General features: G+C 41.0%; 1 protein-coding gene across 1 annotated transcript in view; it reads right to left on the bottom strand.

Annotated features, from left to right (window-relative positions):
• The window catches only part of PGM5 (phosphoglucomutase 5), a 188,365-nt gene extending 167,778 nt beyond the window's left edge, over positions 1–20,587 (bottom strand). Inside the window, exon 1 of the mRNA XM_036855685.1 lies at positions 19,801–20,587. Coding sequence (XP_036711580.1) covers positions 19,801–20,061 — 261 coding nt within the window. The 5' untranslated portion in view covers positions 20,062–20,587. The remainder of the gene's footprint in view (positions 1–19,800) is intronic.
• Between the last annotated feature and the right edge of the window lie 924 nt (positions 20,588–21,511).

Genomic DNA, 21,511 nt, shown 5'->3' with positions numbered 1-21,511 from the left:
TCATAATAAGGTCACAGACACCCCAGAACAGACCACCGGACATGGTCCTGCCCACCTGAAACACAAGATCCAGCCTCATCCACCGGAAAACAGGCACCAGTCCCCTCGACTAGGAAACCTACACAACCCACTGAATCAACCTTAGCCACTGGGGGCAGACACCAAAAACAATGGGAACTACGAACCTGGAGCCTGCAAAAGGAGACCCCAAGCACAGTAAGTTAAGCAAAATGAGAAGACAGAGAAATACCCAGCAGATGAAGGAGCAAAGTAAAAATCCACCAGACCAGACAAATGAAGAGGAAATAGGCAGCCTACCTGAAAAAGAATTCAGAGTAATGATAGTAAACATGATCCAAAATCTTGGAAATAGAATGGAGAAAATACAAGAAACATTTAACAAGGACCTAGAAGAACTAAACAGCAAACAAGCAATGAAGAACAACACAATAAATGAAATTAAAAATTCTCTAGAAGGAATCAATAGTAGAATAACTGAGGCAGAAGAACGGATAAGTGACCTGGAAGATAAAATAGTGGAAATAACTACTGCAGAGCAGAATAAAGAAAAAATAATGAAAAGAATTGAGGACAGTCTCAGAGACTTCTGGGACAACATTAAATGCACCAACATTCGAATTATAGGGGTTCCAGAAGAAGTAGAGAAAAAGAAAGGGACTGAGAAAATATTTGAAGAGATTATAGTTCAAAACTTCCCTAATATGGGAAAGGAAATAGTCAATCAAGTCCAGGAAGTGCAGAGAGTCCCATACAGGCTAAATCCAAGGAGAAACACACCAAGACACATATTAATCAAACTATGAAAAATTAAATACAAAGGAAAAATATCAAAAGCAGCAAGAGAAAAACAACAAATAACATACAAGGGAATCCTCATAAGGTTAGCAGCTGATCTTTCAACAGAAACTCTGCAAGCCAGAAGGGAGTGGCAGGACATATTTAAAGAGATAAAAGGGAAAAACCTACAACCAAGATTACTCTACCCAGCAGGGATCTCATTCACATTTGATGGAGAAATTAAAACCTTTACACACAAGCAAAAGCTAAGAGAATTCAGCACCGCCAAACCAGCTGTACAACAAATGCTAAAGGAACTTCTCTAGGCAGGAAACACAAGAGAAGGAAAAGACCTACAAAAACAAACCCAAAACAATTAAGAAAATGGTAATAGGAACATACATATCAATAACTACCTTAAATGTAAATGGATTGAATGCTCCAACCAAAAGACCTAGACTGGCTGAATGGATACAAAAACAAGACCCGTATATATGCTGTCTACAAGAGACCCACTTCAGACCTAGGGACACATACGGACTGAAAATTAGGGGCTGGAAAAAGATATTCCATGCAAATGGAAATCAAAATAAAGCTAGAGTAGCAATTCTCATATCAGACAAAATAGACTTTAAAATAAAGACTATTACAAGAGACAAAGAAGGACACTACATAATGATCAAGGGATCAATCTAAGAAGAAGATATAACAAGTGTAATTATTTATGTACCCAACATAGGAGCACCTCAATACATAAGGCAAATGCTAACAGCCATAAAAGGGGAAATCGACAGTAACACAATCATAGCAGGGGACTTTAACACCCCACTTTCACCAACAGACAGACCTTCCAAAATAAAAATAAATAAGGAAACACAAGCTTTAAATGATACATTAAACAAGGTGGACTTAATTGATATTTATAGGACATTCCATCCAAAAAAACAGAATACATTTTCTTCTCAAGTGCTCATGGAACATTCTCCAGGATAGATCATATCTGGATAACAAATCAAGCCTTGATAAATTTAAGAAAACTGAAATCATTTCAAGTATCTTTTCCTACCACAACGCTATGAGACTAGATATCAATTACAGGAAAAAACTGTAAAAAATACAAACACATGGAGGCTAAACAATACACTACATAATAACCAAGAGATCACTGAAGAAATGAAAGAGGAAATCAAAAAATACCTAGAAACAAATGACAATGAAATCACGATGACCCAAAACCTATGGGATGCAGCAAAAGCAGTTCTAAGAGGGAAGTTTATAGCAATACAATCCTACCTAAAGAAACAAGAAACATCTCAAACAACCTAACCTTACACCTAAAGCAATTAGACAGAGAAGAACAAAAAAAACCCCGAAGTTAGCAGAAGGAAAGAAATCATAAAAATCAGATCAGAAATAAATGAAAAAGAAATAAAGGAAACAATAGCAAAGATCAGTAAAACTAAAAGCTGGTTCTTTGAGAAGATAAACAAAATTGATAAACCATTAGCCAGACTCATCAAGAAAAAAGGGGAGAAGACTCAAATCAATAGAATTAGAAATGAAAAAGGAGAATTAACAACTGACACTGCAGAAATACAAAGGATCATGAGAGATTACTACAAGCAACTCTATGCCAATAAAATGGACAACCGGGAAGAAATGGACAAATTCTTAGAAAAGCACAACCTTCCGAGACTGAACCAGGAAGAAATAGAAAATATAAACAGACCAATCACAAGCACTGAAATTGAAACTGTGATTAAAAATCTTCCAACAAACAAAAGTCCAGGACCAGATGGCTTCACAGGCGAATTCTATCAAACATTTAGACAAGTGCTAACACCTATCCTTCTCAAACTCTTCCAAAATATAGCAGAGGGAGGAACACTCCCAAAATCATTCAACGATGCCACCATCATCCTGATACCAAAACCAGACAAAGATGTAACAAGGAAAGAAAACTACAGGCCAATATCACTGATGAACATAGATGCAAAAATCCTCAACAAAATACTAGCAAACTGAATCCAACAGCACATTAAAAGGATCATACACCATGATCAAGTAGGGTTTATCTCAGGAATGCAAGGATTTTTCAATAAACGCAAATCAATCAATGTGATACACCATATTAACAAATTGAAGGAGAAAAACCATATGATCATCTCAATAGATGCAGAAAAAGCTTTCAACAAAATTCAACACCGATTTATGATAAAAACCCTCCAGAAAGTAGGAATAGAGGGAACTTACCTCAACATAATAAAGGCCATATATGACAAACCCACAGCCAACATCATTCTCAATGGTGAAAAACTGAAACTATTTCCACTAAGATCAGGAACAAGACAAGGTTGTCCACTCTCACCACTATTATTCAACATAGTTTTGGAAGTTTTAGCCACAGCAGTCAGAGAAGAAAAAGAAATAAAAGGAATCCAAATCAGAAAAGAAGAAGTAAAGCTGTCACTGTTTGCAGATGACATGATACTATACATAGAGAATCCTAAAGATGCTACCAGAAAAGTGCTACTAGAAGTAATCAATGAGTTTGGTAAAGTAGCAGGATACAAAATTAATGCACAGAAATCTCTTGCATTCCTACACACTAATGATGAAAAATCTGAAAGAGAAATTAAGGAAGCACTCCCATTTACCATTGCAACAAAAAGAATAAAGTATCTAGGAATAAACCTACCTAAGGAGACAAAAGACCTGTATGCAGAAAACTATAAGACATTGATGAAAGAAATTAAACATGTAACAAACAGATGGAGAGATATACCATGTTCTTGGATTGGAGGAATCAACATTGTGAAAATGACTCTACTACCCAAAGCAATCTACAGATTCAATGCAATCCCTATCAAACTACCACTGGCATTTTTCACAGAACTAGAACAAAAAATTTCACAGTTTGTATGGAAACACAAAAGACCCCGAATAGCCAAACCAATCTTGAGAAAGAAAAACGGAGCTGGAGGAATCAGGCTCCCGGACTTCAGACTATACTACAAAGCTACAGTAATCAAGATAGTATGGTAGTGGCACAAAAACAGACATATAGATCAATGGAACAGAATAGAAAGACCAGAGATAAACCCATGCACCTATGGTCAACTAATCTATGACAAAGGAGGCAAGGATATACAGTGGAGAAGACACAGCCTCTTCAATCAGTGTTGCTGGGAAAACTGGACAGCTACATGTAAAAGAATGAAATTAGAACACTCCCTAACACCATACACAAAAATAAACTCAAAATGGATTAAAGACCTAAATGTAAGGCCAGACACTATGAAACTCTTAGAGGAAAACATAGGAAGAACCCTCTATGACATAAATCACAGCAAGGTCCTTTTTGACCCAACTCCTAGAGGAATGGAAATAAAAACAAAAATAAACAAATGGGACCTAATGAAACTTAAAAGCTTTTGCACAGCAAAGGAAACCATAAACAAGACGAAAAAACAACCCTCAGAATGGGAGAAAATATTTGCAAATGAAGCAACTGACAAAGGATTAATCTCCAAAATATATAACCAGCTCATGCAGCCCAATATCAAAAAAACAAACAACCCAATCCAAAAATGGGCAGAAGACCTAAATAGACATTTCTCCAAAGAAGATATACAGATTGCCAACAAACACATGAAAAGACGCTCAACATCGCTAATCATTAGAGAAATGCAAATCAAAATTACAATGAGGTATCACCTCACACTGTCAGAATCACCATCATCAAAAAATCTACAAATAAATGCTGGAGAGGGTGTGGAGAAAAGGGAACCCTCTTGCACTGTTGGTGGGAATGTAAATTGATACAGCCACTATGGAGAACAGTATGGAGGTTCCTTAAGAAACTAAAAACAGAACTACCATACGACCCAGCAATCCCACTACTGGGCATATACCATGAGAAAAGCATAATTCAAAAAGAGTCATGTACCACAATGTTCATTGCAGCACTATTTACAATAGCCAGGACATGGAAGCAACCTAAGTGTCCATCGACAGATGAATGGATAAAGAAGATGTGGCACATATATACAATGGAATATTACTCAGCCATAAAAAGAAATGAAATTGAGTTATTTGTAGTGAGGTGGATGGACCTAGAGTCTGTCATACAGAGTGAAGTAAGTCAGAAAGAGAAAAACAAATACTGTATGCTAACACATATATATGGAACCAAAAAAAAACAAACAAAAAAAATTGTTCTGAAGAACCTAGGGGCAGGACAGGAATAAAGAAGAAGACGTAGAGAATGGACTTGAGGACACGGGGAGGGGGAATGTAAGTTGGGATGAAGTGAGAGAGTGGCATGGACATATATACACTACCAAATGTAAAACAGATAGCTAGTTGGAAGCAGCCGCATAACACAGGGAGATCAGCTCAGGGCTCTGAGACCACCTAGAGGGGTGGGATAAGGAGGATGGGAGGGAGGGAGGAGATATGGGGATATACGTAAGTGTATAGCTGATTCACTTTCATATAAAACAGAAACTAATACACCATTGTAAAGCAATTATACTCCAATAAAGATGTTAAGAAAACATCAAGTTTTTTTGCTATAACAAAACATTTAAGTTTTGTTAAAACATTTAAACATTCAAGTTTATTTGCTATAACAACTTACACTTTCTTAAGTAGTAGAGAAGGAACATAGACAATGCTTTAATGCTAAGTCAAAATGCAGAAATCGAGGGCTTCCCTGGTGGCGCAGTGGTTGAGAATCTGCCTGCTAATGCAGGGGACACGGGTTCGAGCCCTGGTCTGGGAAGATCCCACATGCCGCAGAGCGGCTAGGCCCGTGAGCCACAACTACTGAGCCTGCGCATCTGGAGCCTGTGCTCCCGCAACGAGAGGCCGCGATAGTGAGAGGCCCGCGCACCGCGATGAAGAGTGGCCCCCGCTCGCCGCAACTAGAGAAAGCCCTTGCACAGAAACGAAGACCCAACACAGCCATAAATAAATAAATAAATAAATAAAATTTAAAAAAAAAAAATGCAGAAATCGAAATAACTTTTAAGCTATTACAACAATGTACAATTATGTACACTTTGGGGCTAGCACTTAGAAAAATACAGAAATAAATATGTACGGTTTATTTGTTAAATAGGAGAGATCATAGATACATTTTTATCTTATTAAATTTGAATTTTTTTAAAAGGTAATATCTTCTCTGTTTAACATTAAAGTGGGAAAATACACTTGAATAAAATTTCAACCTGAAACATTTTAGTTGTCAGTGGAGTATTAATAGGAGATTAAATTCTAGTTATCTGGAAGTTTTAGCTGTGTGGATCTGCTCATTAACCCACCAATACCAAAAAAAATGAGGTAATGCTGGGCACTGTATATAACTCTAGTTGAGGGACTTCTGAGAGGAGACAAGTGCTGGAGGGGATGCAGGAGAACGGGTGATGAGGCTTCTAAGATAAGACATGGAAAATCGTGACGATATTTGTGTCCCGTGGGAATGCTCACCAAAAAGTGACTTCAGCAGAGGAGGATTTAAATAATCAAGTGGCTAGAAGGACCAGCTCTGTCAAACCAGTTTGCCTCTTTCCCCAGCCACTCCTGTCATTGCCCAATGGGCTCGTGAACAGGATGGCCGACGGCTGCAGGGAGGGCGGGCAAGCGTGGGCTCAGCACATGGACCTCCACTCACCAAGGCCGACCTGGCTGCAGCCACCGCTGAGGGCCCTATGTGTCCCCAGGAGAGACCAGCCCTCCGTCCAATCTCCACCCCTGTGTTCACATTAGCCTCTCTGTGTGCCTGTTTTCTCCTCTTCTGTAAATTCTCCCTCTCCTAATTAGCCCAAGGCAAATGTCATCAGAAAAGCTATGACTTTCAAGATCTAGTAATTGATCAAAGAAATATAACCTTTGGAAGCCCTGCTGTATAAAGAGAAAGCAACGCAACTTCAAGTTAAAAGATCTGTATATGAGTCTTTGCTCCACCCCTGACCTAAGGCAAATTGCATCACTTGTCTGAGGCACCTTGTGCTCATCTGCAAAGCTGAGAGGGTTCAGGGTCATGAAAATTCACATAAGATGAGATTATATAAACTCTTCATGAAATTCAACATGACCCAAATCATGCTATTGCCTTCCCCAAGCCCCCTCCCCTCCTCCAACATTTAAAATTCAATTTTAGACCTTAAATTAACCCTTAAACTACCATTTCCCTTTCTGAAAAAGTCTTAGAAGTACTATCCTCTGCCAATGTTGCAGACTGCTACCTTGCAAGAAAAAGATGGTCTACTTACATCATTGGCTTTGGTTTTGTTTACAGCATTGAAGCAGGCAACATCTGACTTCTATTCCTGAGTGAAACCCAGACCACAGCCTGGGGTGGTCTGAGCCATGGCACTTTGCTGCTCCCTCGCTGACCCTCCCAAAGGGGCACTGGAGGAACTGCCACACCCATACCATACAGTCTGTCTTTGACTGGAGGAAAGGAAACCTCTCCCAGCCCTGCAGACGGTGCACCAACCTGGGTGGGCTTTACTGCTACTGAGAAACATGTTCTTCAGTTCCCACTAGGAATGGGGGGCAAAGTAGACCCCAGTCCAGTGTTGCTTACACACACACACACAGAAGGCACACAGATACAGACAGATACCAGGATCCACAGGTAGCCATGAGAACACTGTCACACCTGCGCCTGCAGACACATACGTGAGGCACACACTTTCCCAGATACACAGACCCAGCATGAACTTGTTCTTATCCAGTCATGACTGCTAAATGCTAGGGAAAGGGAGGATGTAGCAGGTAGCCATGTGCAATTACCATCAATCATTTCCCTCAGGGCAGTTACTTATAATCCCTCTGAGTCTATGCTTCTAACTAGATGCCAGCGTCTTCCACCAACTCTCACGCCTCACCTAGATTGCATCACCATTTACTCCACCCATGAATGGGCACAGCAAGTGCCTCAGGAATCGATATGCCCTTCCACATACCACAGACCAGTGTCCTGAAATAGAGAAAATTTTATTTCATGGAGTTTTCTCCCAGCACATCCATACTTTACAACGTGTGCCATATACAACGAATTTTTTTAATGATTTTATTTCTGATGGCTCCCTCTTTTCAGAACACTAATAACTACTCTTCTAACCTAGATTTAGTATGAGTTCAGTTTCTAATTAGCTCAGATTAAAGTCCCGGAGAGCAGCAATATACAACTTAAACCCTCAGGCTAGAATCTCAGGGTAGACGTGGAATTTTGATACCAAATGATTTTTCCCCAGTAACATAACACTAAAGAAAGCAGGACTGTTTTCATGTGTGAAATCCCTTAAATAAGATTTCCACTTTATGGTTTCCTTTTAACTTTAAATAAGTCATAAAAAAAGTCCCACAGAGAGAAAAGAAAAAGTAAGCATGACATTCTTCAATAACCTCTGGTCACTGTGTCACATCCCTGTAATTCCCAAAGTGAATCAGAGAGAGTAAAGAGGGCACTAAACAGAAACTTCCTTGATGGTTTGCAGACAGAGTGCTGTACAGGACCACACAGCCACCACCATGTCCACCTACAAAGTGCATGGAAAGCCATAAACACAAAGATGCCTGTTTCTCATCTTCTTGGTTAAACAAAAAACAAAAGCCATGAAGGAAACCCAGAGCCACGCTGCTGTGGATGGCCAGGCTTCAGTCTCTCGTCCCTGCTGTCAGAGAGGAGTACCAGCCCCTGACCACTGCTGCATATGAGTAAGCAGGAGATGGCTAAGTGGAATTTTGAGAAATAACAAACTCAAGACATGGATGTAGTTATCCAAACATCAAGGGACTTCTCCATTTGCACATGGATAATTGTGCAGTTATACGCTTTGTTACACGGAGACCAGATGGGAGCAACCGAGCTCATCCTCAGATGCCTGTTCCCCTGGAAGCCTTGACACACATACCCAGGGGCTGGAGGGTGAGACGAGAGTTCATTAGAACCAAACCAAGCTGTATTTCACGTTTGATTCCCAACATCTGAACAGGTGCAGAAAAGTCACGGGCATCTGGAAGTTTGGCCAAAGTTCTATTCCTCAACCAGCCCACCAAGTCTCAAGGTCTCACTGAGAAGATCAGGCACTCTAGCTTTCCTTGGGTGCAAAATGGGGGCAATGAAATTGAGACTTATGTTCCTACTGGTAATTCAGTGCTTGGAAGATACTGAAATCTTTACCTTAAGATATAGAACTCGGCTCAGTGAAAGAAGAAAGGGCTCTATCTGCTGCCATTTTATGAGGTGATCAACCCAACCAGATACCAGGATAAGAACTATTGGATCCATCTGGGTCAAGAAAGCAGGGCTGAGTGCCCTGAGATAAGCTGAGATTTTGGCATTCAACGGGAAATGATGCAAAAATGGACTTGCCACCTGTCGGCTGTGTATGACTTTGGACAAGATCCTGAATCCTCTGTATTTCAGTTTTGTTACCTAAAAGATGGAGGGTGAAAGAAAGTGACACAGCCAAGCTCCAGTTCAGCATCTGACACCCAGTAAATCTTTGATATATTTCCCTTGCCTTCCTTGCTGGTGTCATTTCTTAATGCTTAATTATGAATTTCTAATTCATAGTAATTGAATGCATTTGTTGTTTCACTAACCTGCAATGGTTTTCTAATTACAAATATATATACGACATTTATATATATGACAAATATATGTATATATAGTACATATATGACATTTAGAAAGTACTCATAAGCAAGAAGAAAGTAAAACTCATCTGTAAACCTAAAAGTGACCACAGTAAACATTTCAGTGTCTAACCTTTGTCTATGTGTCTTGGGATATCTCTCTCTCTCTCATTCACATATTTATATTTTTACAAAAGGGATTGTCGTGTAGTCTACATCTTTCACTTAACATATCTACCCCTTCTGTGGAGTCTTTCTCCGTCACTGACTATTTTTCCACAACATGATTTTAGTGGCTGTATAGTCTTCCATTATTTAAATGTACCATGGTTTACTGACCAATATAAAAGCGTTCTTTTACCTAAGTTTTTATATGTGAAACTAAAAATGTTTGAGGACTAAACCCATCCTATGGAATAAATTTAACTCAAAGTAGCTTGCCACCAATTAAATAGAAAATTAGTTGTAACACACCTACGTAAGTGCAATGTCTTCTTTCTTCTTTAACCACCAGATCTGCTCATTAAGAAACTGCTAAAGTCCATGGTGATTAGTGACAGGACCTCATGTCTGTATCCTCGCCTTGGCCCGGATCTTCCTATTTTCACTGCCCCATCTATGCCTCTGACTTGCACCGTCCACTGGTATGTCCCATGCCAGACTGCTAACTTACCCACGTTACTGAGCTCACAGCAGAAAGCTGTCCGTACAAGATCCTGCCTGGAATGCAGGATTTATACTACTTATATTTCTTACTATTGGTCCATCCAACTCCAGCACAAGTTCTATTTATTATCATAGAAACATAGGTCATTTGGGAACATTTAGTCACCTCCTTCAACTCTATGCTGTCTTCGGATATTTCTGACATCTGGGTCTCTGCTCTACTCTCTTTTTGAATATATCCAGGGAAGAAGATGTATCTTTGGGGAGGGGGTGTCCTGGGCACATGTGCACACACATATGCTATTTGATAAACTATCTAAATGCTTAAGAACACTTTCCATCTGGAACCTTTATAAGTAGACAGTATACACACACACACACACACACACACACACACACACATATATAAAATCCCAAAAGAAAAAACTATCTTTGGCTCTTTTATAGATAGAATATATATATATAGATTCATATACATATTCCTCTATATATGTGTGTATTTTTTCCCAGAAAAATCTCAGTCTCTCTTTATAGCTATGTGTTTTTCCCTGAGTAGCAGTCACAGTCAATTAAAATACATATATGTGGATCTTTGAGTAAATTCCATCAGACCAATATCTGTCTGGTTGGGAAATAATTACTGTCCATTTGCTAAGTGCCACCAACCGTTGTACTATGTTCCAGTGAACTAAAGACCTCTGGCGATCACAGATTTACAACTCAGCAAGATTAAACAATTTACTGTTATTTATGACAGCAAAGCTAGGTCTTCTGTATTATATTCCGCGTTAGCATCTGTCACTTTACATTTGGGAGATGCTGTCCAAAAAAAGATTATGCCTCCTAACCAAACATTCAGCAGGGCTGCAGGAACAGGCACCCTGACAAACATCCTGACAAAATGCTTTAAAGCATCGCTAGAGCTTGCAGCTGTGCATTTTCAGACTACTCAGCAGATGAGTGTGGAGTCTCTTAGCCTCTGCTTGGTCTGTTCCTCTCAGTAATCCCTCACATGGCCCAGTCCATTAGGCTTGAAAATCCGCATGAAATGAGCAGATTAAGATCTGGCCTCAGGTGGGGGCAGTGGAGCAGGTATAGAAGGGTGGGTCTGCTCTTAACGTAGCCTGAGCCTCAGAAAGGTTTAAGATTGAAAAGCATGGCATTGACTCAGCTGATTCATAATAGGAAATAATGCACAGACCATGCAAAAAGAAGTCCTTTATGTTGAGTTAAAGTCTACGCCAGAGCAGCTGCTGCCACCTCAAGTACCGTGACAGGGTGTGCGTACATGTGTGTCTGTGTGTGCATGAGTGAGTGTGTGTGTGTGTGTGTGTGTGTGAGCGTTCACGCTGGGAGAGGGGAGAGGATCATGAGTTCAGCAGTCGCCACCCAAGCCTTAGCCAGCAGCCTGCAGAAATGCCGAAAGTCTTATGAAAGCAACTGTGATCACCACATCGACGGGCGCCTTCTGTCAGTAAGGCTACTGAGAATAAAAAGCATATATGCACATGTCCTTTTATTTTAATCAGAGAAAAATAGTTTGGTAATAATTGTGCTATGTGAATCAATAAAATAATTGACAATAATCCATTACCTCATTCAATCCTCCCAAAACCCCTGGAAGATGTGGAAGGCAAGTATTACGACCGTGCCTATTTTTATAAATGAGGAAACAAACCCCAGAAAACTAGGTGACTTCCCCACAGTCCTACACGTTGCAAATGATAGTATAATGATTCAAATTCAGAGTTTCTCCTTTTTTCTTAACTACTCTCTAGTGATGTGTTTAATTATGAAAGCAAGGCATATATACGTGTGTAATTACTTAATAAAGAGAAGTATATGAGTAGAAAGGGAAAGGATTCCCCTCCCCCACCAAACACACCCACATACCCCAGATATATTCACTGTTAACTGTCTGGACTATGTTCCTCCAACCCCATTTTCTATGCCTAATTATATACACAAAAGTGGGATCATGCTACACATGACCCTCTACTAATTGCTTTGTTTCACTTTAACAAACTATCATCCACATCTTTCTCATGTCACATATAGATCCATGTCCTTCATTTATGGATATTAATGCAGTCCTGGTGTGGTTGTGTCATAAATTATGTACCTGTTCTCTACTGCTGAACATATAAATTGTTTCCAAGTTTTTTTTTTAATAAAGCTGTTTTGTTTTTTTAAGTTTTTTGGGGGGGGGCGGGGGGGGGGCCCGAGCCGAGCAGCATGTGGGATCTTAGTTCCCCAGACCAGGGATCAAACCCACACCCCCTGCATTGGAAGCGTGGAGTCTTAACCACTGGACCACCAGGGAAGTCCCTCCAAGTTTTTCTTTAGCAAAATGCTGCAGTGAGTATTCTTGTACATAAATGTTTCCACATTTGTATTAGAAAATTTACAGGATATATTCTTAGAGTAAGGGATTCTTAGATTATTGGACAAGTACTCTATTAATTTAGATACATACTGCCAAATTGCCTGACCAAAAAGTTGTATCAATTTAACTTCCAACAACAGTATACAAACATGACAATTTTCCAACACCTATGCCAGCTCTGCGTATTTTCCGTTTTTTTCAAATTAATGGATTGTTTTTATTTTTATTTCTTTGGTTACTAACGAGGCTGATCACCTTTTCATGCATTTGTGGTGGTTGTTGACAATATTTCTTTTAAACTGTTTGAATTTTCTTATTGATTTGGGAAAGCTTTTCATATATTGTAGATATTAACCATCTCCTGTAAAACTCTCCTCCTAGTATTTTGTGAGGTCTTTTGTCAATCAGGATAAACTCTGGTCCTATGATTTCAAATTCTTTTCTCTTTTTTATTATAAATGTCTAAATATAAAACTACATATCCCTAGCTACCAAACTGGACTCTTATTAGAGGAAAACAATAGAAAGGCAGTAATTATTCTATTTGTACAAAGCACCTATTAGTAGAGACTTGGAAAGAAAATTGTCTATGACTTTATGCCAAGAAAAAGAATTTCTTTGGGGATTCAATGTTCCTAAAAATCTTTTTTCTTCAGACAAATACAGGCATTACTCCAAAATTTGACGTCACTAACAATGCAGGAGATGAAAGGTATTGAAAGACTCAGAAAATGTGGATTTTAACAAGTCTTGTGTATATCCCAGATATCCTCTTATTCATAAGTAATGAGAGTCAAGTCAGATGAAAGAACCGAAAACTTTCCCTTTGGCTATGCAAGTATAAACAGTAAAGGCATACTGGCCAAATCTTGAGTGTTTGCAATTAGCTGTCAAGGCTGTAGGCTAACAAAGGACATTGCAGCCCTAGCTTTTTACCTTCAATTTAAAAATCCCTGGGAAATTTAGACTTTTTTTTTTCTGCTGCCTATTATTCCCAAATAATCCTATTACAGTGTTCATTCATGTCACTGTTGTCTAACAGAAGAGTGGCCAGAGCCCAAAAGATGAAGGGTAAGGTTGGTAAAGCCAATACCTCTCCTTAGATTCCCCCAAAATAGGTTCCAACTGCTATTCCTCAAGGCTGTACAGAAACTAGCAAACTTCCAGAGTTCACAAAGGGAACAGATGTTTTATAAAAAATTCTTAGGGCAAGTTTCAGACATAATGTTGCTGATGGGTATCTGTCTTTTCAATAAACATCATTACACTTTATCACAAGATTTAATAAAGCAGCTTAGTTAAAAATGCCATCTGGGTCTCTGGACACATTAAACAAAGCTTAAAATAACCCACCCTAGCAACTGGGAGGGCCCAGCTGTTCTCAAAACCTCTCCCACTCCTTTTACTTCCTCATAAAAAAATGAATGAGGACTTGAGGCTAAAAGAGTCAAGAATGAACAGACCCAAACAAGGATAAGGGTGGAACCAAGGGCTCCCTAAAATTTGCTATTGCTCATATAATAGATTTTCCATTTCCACAATTCAGGGGATGAGGATTTGGGAAGGGAAGCACGATAAAGTTATGGGAGGCTCTTTAGGGTTTTCTAATGTATTACAAGCCAGCCCTTCCTAACATCTGGGCCATAGTAGCCCATTCCATTCACCTATTCTGTTGTGAACACCCATAGAAAATACAGAGCAATCACCACCCAGTTCTTTTCCCTTCTAGAGATAGGACCTGGAGCTAGCCACGCCCAGATTTCCACATCCATTCCAGGAAAGAAGCCTTAGTGTTACAGTACATGTTTCCCTCTCTTGCTTCCTTCTTCTTTCATCACTGCTGGCCACCCACCACCATATCCCACTCTGCTTCTCTTCCAAATATATGTTCCTTGTCTTTGGGACCAAACCAAAATTTGTTGCCCAGATAGTTCTCATAAATGCCAAGGCAAGTGTATTCTCATTCTTTGGAAACAGACACCTCTTTATGACCTGTTGGAATCAAATACAACCTGTGTCAGCATCTATCCAGAGGGCACGCCCAAGCCCCTCACTGAGCTAGCATTCCTCATATCATTTCACTTCATTTTCTACCTCTAAAAGATTTCACAAGCCATTGAGGAGCTCTTGAATTCTGTAAGCTGCACTGTATGCCAATATTATTATCATTAATGCTGATCATCATATGGCCAGTACAGTGCATGGCTAATTGACAAATGGATTTTCCCTTGGCTAAAACTTGTTACAGAGCTCTAGGTTAGTCCATACATGCAGTCAAATCATTATTATCTGAGATGTATTCAGCTGACCATAATAATACTCCCTTGTATTTCTTAGTGCTGTGGATGTTACAAAATGCTTTCATATGCAGTGCTTCATTTGATTCTCAGGATAATTCAGAGATGCTATCATACCCAATTTATAGATGAGAAAACAAGTGGTTTCTAGGTATGTCAAGAGGTTAAAGCATTTGCACTGCAACTGGTATGTCAGAGCTAGGAAAATAAGGCAAGCCCTCCAGCTGCTGATACAGTGCTTTTTCTACCATACCTCATTGCCTCCTGGGCTAAAGTCAAAAGAGAGCGTGGTTATCGTATGAAGAAATCTGGTTTGGGCTTGCCAATTATGTATTTGTAGTATTTGTCAACCTCCTTTTATTTAACCAATAGTTGCTTTTGATTGTAACAGTCTGGCTCCATTAAACACACACACACACACACACACACACACACACACACATTTTAAATGCTAAATTATAGAAGTGTGCTGTCCAGTATGGTACCTACTAACCACTTGTGGCTACCTAAGTTTCGATCTTAATTAATTAAAATTAAATGAAATGTAAAATTCAGTTCTTCAGCAGCATCAGCTACATGTCAAGTATTCAACAGTCAAGTGTCCTAGTTGGCTAGGACAGTGCAGATTACAGAACATTCCCATCATCACAGTAAGTTCTGTTAGACAGTGCCAATATGCAACGTCATCTCAGAAAAAGGAGACTTTAGAAAAAGTCAGAAACATCTTCAGGCAGACACAGTTCTGTCACCTGTCCAATATTAAAGGTAGTTTAGGACTAAAAAAGAAGATTTTAACAAAGAGGAGAAAGAAAGACAGATGCCCTTAGCCTCAAATGGATCTCCCCAGAGAAGGGCAAAGGCATTCCTGTAGCCATTATGATGCATTTAGCTTTTCAATTCTTTAAGACATTAGAATAAATTGATACATAGAGGATCTAAACCCCTGAGGAGGATCTAAAGCAGATGGAAATAGAAATAGGATAAAAAAATCAATTAGTTTCAAACTAAGTCTGATCTCAATTCATTTAAATGACACTATTTACTTCATATACTTAGTTTTTTGTTGTTTGTTTGTTGCTCTATATAGCATGACATAGTTTGTATCTTTAAAGGGGGATTAAAATACTTCTGGGGTTTTTTAGATAAATTCACATAGCCCCATAAAAACTATTAAAAAAAAAAGGTAGTTTCTTTTCATTCTTCAATAATCTATTCAAATTGATTATATAAAAATCCAGGAGTCCATAGGGATATTCGAAAAAGTGAAAGCAAAACAAAACAAAATTCATGTGTCATCAATGGAGGTGGCTATTTCACCAAATTCTTACTCTGAAAATTGATGATTAAAAAAGAGAGAGAAATAAACACATATTCTGTCTTTCCAGAAGGAACTATATTACAGAATAATCAAATAGCCTAGTAGTGAGGAAAATACCCAGTTTATAGAAAAATGCCAGCTAAAACATGTAGATGGAATTAGAGAATTTGAAAATCATCATTTTGAAACCCCTAATGAAATAATCAACTCAAGCCAGTATCATTAATGGATGCTAAAACAATTGGGTAAAAATTGATAAGGAACTGAATATTCACATGGTACAAAGGTCACCCCATAGCCTACTGCTAGTCCCAAAGGGGAAAATAATGGACCATACCACCATAGCTCTATAATTATCTCAGCATCACGGATGATGGAACAACCAGAGATTATGTTTCCTTGTATTATGCAACTGAATACACACCATCACCTATGAAATAATCTTATAAAAAAATATCAAACCTGACTCTAATTAAGCCTTTAGACTGATTTCTAGTTCACATACACACACAGGGAATAGAGTGAAAAGTTAAATGACACCATAAAGAAGTAATCAGAAAATTCCAGAAAGGAGGTGGAGGAGACATTCTATAGAAAAACCAACCGACCTAGTCTCAGCAACAAGTCAATTTTGTTAACAAAATAAAAATAAAAAGGGAGGTACTTTCTAGGTTAAAAGAGACTTAAGACAAATGTAGTGTGTGTTCCTTGATTAGAAGAAACAAGTTTGAACAAATTAGGTATAAAAGATATTTCAGAATAATTGAAGAAATCTGAATGTGGACTGGGTCATAAATAATGTAAAGAAATAATTTTTTATGTTGTTTGGGATGTTAATGATACTGTCACTATCAAGGAAAATGTTCTTCTTTTTTAGAGATCCATACTGAAGAACTTAGGGTAAAATGTCATGTTCTTTAATATACTTTAATATACTTTAGCCCCTCGAAAAGATGAATCAAACATAGAAAAATGTCAACAATCTAGGACAAGGGCATATGGATGTCGTTAATCTATTCTCTGTACTTTTCTGAAAGCTTGAAAGTTTCATAACTTTATGAGAAAGTTTTTTAAAATCTCAAACTGTACAGGTGTTTGTGTAGGAATCTATTTCAAACATTATGAGATATTAAAATATTAATAGTGTAGTTTACTGTTTTAGAAATTCCAAACTTCTGTTTTCCTCCAGCAATTACATAATTGAAGAGCAACTATCATTTTTTATAGAAAAACTGCTTTGTAAAATTAACTTTTTCAATCAAAACCAAGGTTTTTCAGAGGGAGAGAATGCAGCCCACCTGGTTAGATTCAAGTCAGTTCAAAGAGAATAAATTCTATCGTCTACTATTTTCTTCTTTTTTTTTTTTTACTATGAATATCCAATGGGAAATCAAAAAAGGCCAAAGCATTTGGAATCGAAGTTCCCCATTCCTGAGTATAATCAGCAGGCCAAGTCAGGCGGCAAGTGCATCCCCAACAATTTGCAATCATGCAAGACCAATTTTGCTTACGGTGGTCCCTTTTAAACCGCCTCTCTCCTGAAGTCAGCCTTCTGATTATTCACTTTGCTTTAGCAAAAGCTCCCACGAAGGTGAACAAAATGAGGAAAAGACTGGTGAAAACTGGCTGTTTGAAATCTTTATAAGAGTCAACCATCCCTTTCCCCCATGCCCGTCCATCTTAGAATTAATACTTTCAGATTATTTAAAAGACGGTGCTTCTGTGTGGACTTTAGTTTGTCATTCTGTCCTTCATAACAACTGGTAGATTAAATTTGACTCTATTTTAGGTATATATTAACGTATGCTAACTATCTCCTAAAAGAAACTCCACTCTTAAAGTCAATAAAATGTGTTTACAGAGCAGACCCACTGAAGTTAAGAGATTGAAGAGTCCTTAGGGTAAAGTATGCCAAGAAATAATAAAGCATAATAATAATGTGTCCATGCAAATCAACAACTGTAACTTCAAAACTATCCTGACCCACAGTAAATACTGGACAGGCTATGTTTTTCTCACTTCTTGGAAAACCTGGCCCAGGAAGGAGTATGAAAGCTGCCACAGCTCTCCCAAGGCTCATTATTCTCCATCATTCCACGGGAACGGCTTTGTCAGACAAGAGTAAAAGACCATTTGTTAACCTCTCTCCAAATCCCTGATTCAAGCCAACTTTCATCAATCCCAAGTGAGGAGCCAGAGAGAAATACAAGTCTTATATCTCCAGCAGCATCATCTGCTGGGGTTGGAGATCACAGTTCCACCACCCAGCTCACCCTCACCCCTACCACCCCACCCCACTCCCCAGCCAGGCCCTGTTTCACCCAACTGCTTTTTGGTTAGTAAAAAAAAATCCTCTTTCTCTATTCCTGAGACACTGAGAAGGGGGAGTTATAGTAGACAAATGTGAAGCATGGACAACCTCAAAGCTGTTTTTTTAAGCAAGAAACGAGAAAATTAAAAAGGATAGGTTTGGAAAGAAGGGAAGGAGGGAATTCAAAAGCCAGATAATTGTTTAGTTTCACTTTTTTAAATGTTCACACTCATTTATACATCTGCAGAGGTTTCACTTAAAGGAAAGTTCTATGTGTGTGGATCTGACTGCATTAACAAGGCTTAAGTTCCTCTTTTAGACAATGTTTCCCACAGAAAATTCAGGGACCCTTGAAGTCAGTATCCCTCTTGAGACGCTGCTGGCTTTGGAAAGGAGGAAATCAGGGTATGGGGATACTTCAAAAGGTGCGTCTAGTTGTAGGATAGGGAGAAAGGAAGGAGAAAGAGAAAAACTCAAGGTCTGAGAATTCACATTGCAAAAGAAGACTACTTAAGTCATGCGAGAAGGGGGAGGAAATGAGGATGAAAACTGCAGGGGAGAAGAGGCATGAAATGTTGTCAACTGCCAAAGGGCATCTTGGAGAGAAGCTGGGAATTGCTTTAAGAAAAGCATTGCAAATCTCATTTCTGACCATTTAGAGATTTGCCTCCCCGGAACGGAGAGTCCAGTCTGTATAGCTTCAAATTGATCCCCGTCCCATCCTTTCCCTAATCAAATCAATTATGAAATATAACTCCACGAACCAATGATATTAAAAACCTTCAGGGTCCACGCTTGCTAAATATGTCAGTAACCAACACTGGTGTGTGTGTGTGTGTGTGTGTGTGTGTGTGTGTGTGTATGTGTGTGTCTTCGGAGCCAACACTACTGTTAAATTTGGCAGAGCCAAGATGTGGAGTAGAAGACTGCAAATAGGATACAGGAGTGGGGGGGGGGGGGACAACTATCAATATACTGGTAGCGGGAGGGTAGTGAAAAAGGTCAGAGCAAATATTTTTAAAGGGCTGGGAAAGAGAAAGTCAAGAACAGCGAGCAGGTGCAGGACATGGTCAGAGTCCAGAGAGAGTTCAGGGCGATGTGGCAGGTTGGTCGGGATGCCGGCTGGGCTCAAAGAAGGGCGAGGAACACTTAAGGCCTTTCGGAGCGGCGGGCGCGACACAGCCCGGGCGTCCCCGGTGCGCCGGGGAGGCTGCGGGGAGCTGCGGTGGCGGGACGCGGGCGGAGGGGACCTGGGGGAGCGGCCGAGCCTGGGCGCAGGGTGGGGGTCTGGGCCGGGCCTGGGGCGGGCCGGCGGAGGGGGCAGGGTGAGGAGGCGGACTGCGGACGCGAGGGGCGGCATGTCACTCACCCCGTTGGCCGCGGCCATCTGCACCACGATCTCCGTGGCCGTCCTGCTGAAGTACCTGCCGTCGCTGCCCACCACCATGGTGCAGCCCTGGCGGTCGCGCAGGTCGATGGACGACAGCACGCTCTGGATGAAGTTGGGCAGGTAGTTGCGCTGACCCTCGAAGAGCCCGGTGGGCCGTCGCAGCCCCCCGCCGCCAGCCGGCCGCTGGTCCTCGTAGGGCGCCGTCGGCACCGTCAGCACCGGGATGGGGCTCCCCTCCATGGCGCCTCCTGGCCGGTCCTGCCGCGGCTCCGGGAGCCGGAGGGAATCTGCAGCCCGACGGGGCCCCCACCAGCTTGGCGGCGCGCCCGGGCTCCGCCTCGCGCCGCGGCCCCCTCTGCGGCCGGCCCGCGCCCCGCGCCCTCCTGCCGCGCCGGCCGCTCCTCCCTCTGCGCGCGGCCCCTAGCTGCCCCGGCAGAGTTTGGCCTCTACCTTCCAAGAAAAGTTCGCACCCGCCCAACTTCCTCTCCGGCCGGAGCGCCCGAAGTGCCCGCAGCTTCTTCTCCCAGCTGGAACCACTTTCGGGGTGTCCCAAAAGCCCCTTCCCAGCGCCAGCTACCCCGATCCCGAGGACGCCTCCTCGCGAGCCTAGCCCGAGCCTTCCCCGGTGATCGCGTCTTCCCCGGCACACCCTCCGCTAGAAAACAGCCGGGGAGTGGGTGGTGAGAACTTGACCAGGATTGGGCGTCCTCTCCCCGTACCCGCGGCCCCTCTCCCCTCCAACCGGCAGCCCTGCCTCCCGGCCTCCCAGGGAGTGAGCGGTTTACAAGCACCAGTTTCTCTTTTGAACAAGGACAGGGGTGGAGTTGGGAGGGGGCTGAAACCTTTTGCCATCAGAGAACAGCCCCAGCCAAAAATAACCCTGGAAGAGCGAGCTGAGAATTGTTATCTTCTGCCAGCGCTGAAATTGGAGGCTGGGCGCTGCGAGTGTGTCTGCGTGTGTACACACACCCCACCACTACCATTTGTTGCAGGGAATCACATACTGTCAGGCCCTTCAATCCAGCAGGATCCACCCAGCCATCCACACTTTTCCCCAGGCTCTCTGAAGGCAGCACACTTCTCAGGAAGAAAACTTTTTTTTTTTTTTTTTTTTTTTTTGTGGTGGTCGCAACAGCAGCAACACAGATGCGTGGACGCGTACTTCCTTATTCTTCCTGCCCTTTCACCCACCCTGGCCCAGCTCCTGCTTAGAAACAGGTTGCCCCACACTGTACGTGTCCACACTGCGGAGCTCTTACCAGGATTCAAGGCTTTCACTAGGAGGAAGGTAAAGCCCTTTGTAAGGTCCTACCAGGAATGAATGAACAAACCCAAATTAAAGAAGGACAGGGTACCAGGAACTGGGCTTGCTCCTTTCACAAGCTTTCTGGCATTTGGGGGTGGGGGGGGTCAGAGATGTTCTGCCTTCTCTCCATAAAGCCCACCAAAAATCCCAAATCAAGAAATTCCCCATAGAAAATCAACAGGCAAAAAGGATAAAGCCCCAAAAGGGAAGAAACAATTCTCATTTTTGCTTCTATCTCCTTTCACCCTCAAAGCATTTTTGCACCCACTAAAGTCACTGAAATCTCCTGCTTCTTCTCCTCCTCCAAATATTGTCCACTTCCTGGGACTAAGCTGGATTTGCTGCAGGATTATAAAGTGTTTGATCATAGTAAGATGACTGTGA

Source organism: Balaenoptera musculus, chromosome 6 (genome assembly GCF_009873245.2).
Source record: "Balaenoptera musculus isolate JJ_BM4_2016_0621 chromosome 6, mBalMus1.pri.v3, whole genome shotgun sequence".
In the NCBI taxonomy this organism is placed as follows: Eukaryota; Metazoa; Chordata; class Mammalia; order Artiodactyla; family Balaenopteridae; genus Balaenoptera; species Balaenoptera musculus.
The sequence above is the reverse complement of the archived record's forward strand: the minus strand, read 5'-3'. Positions and strand labels throughout refer to the sequence as shown.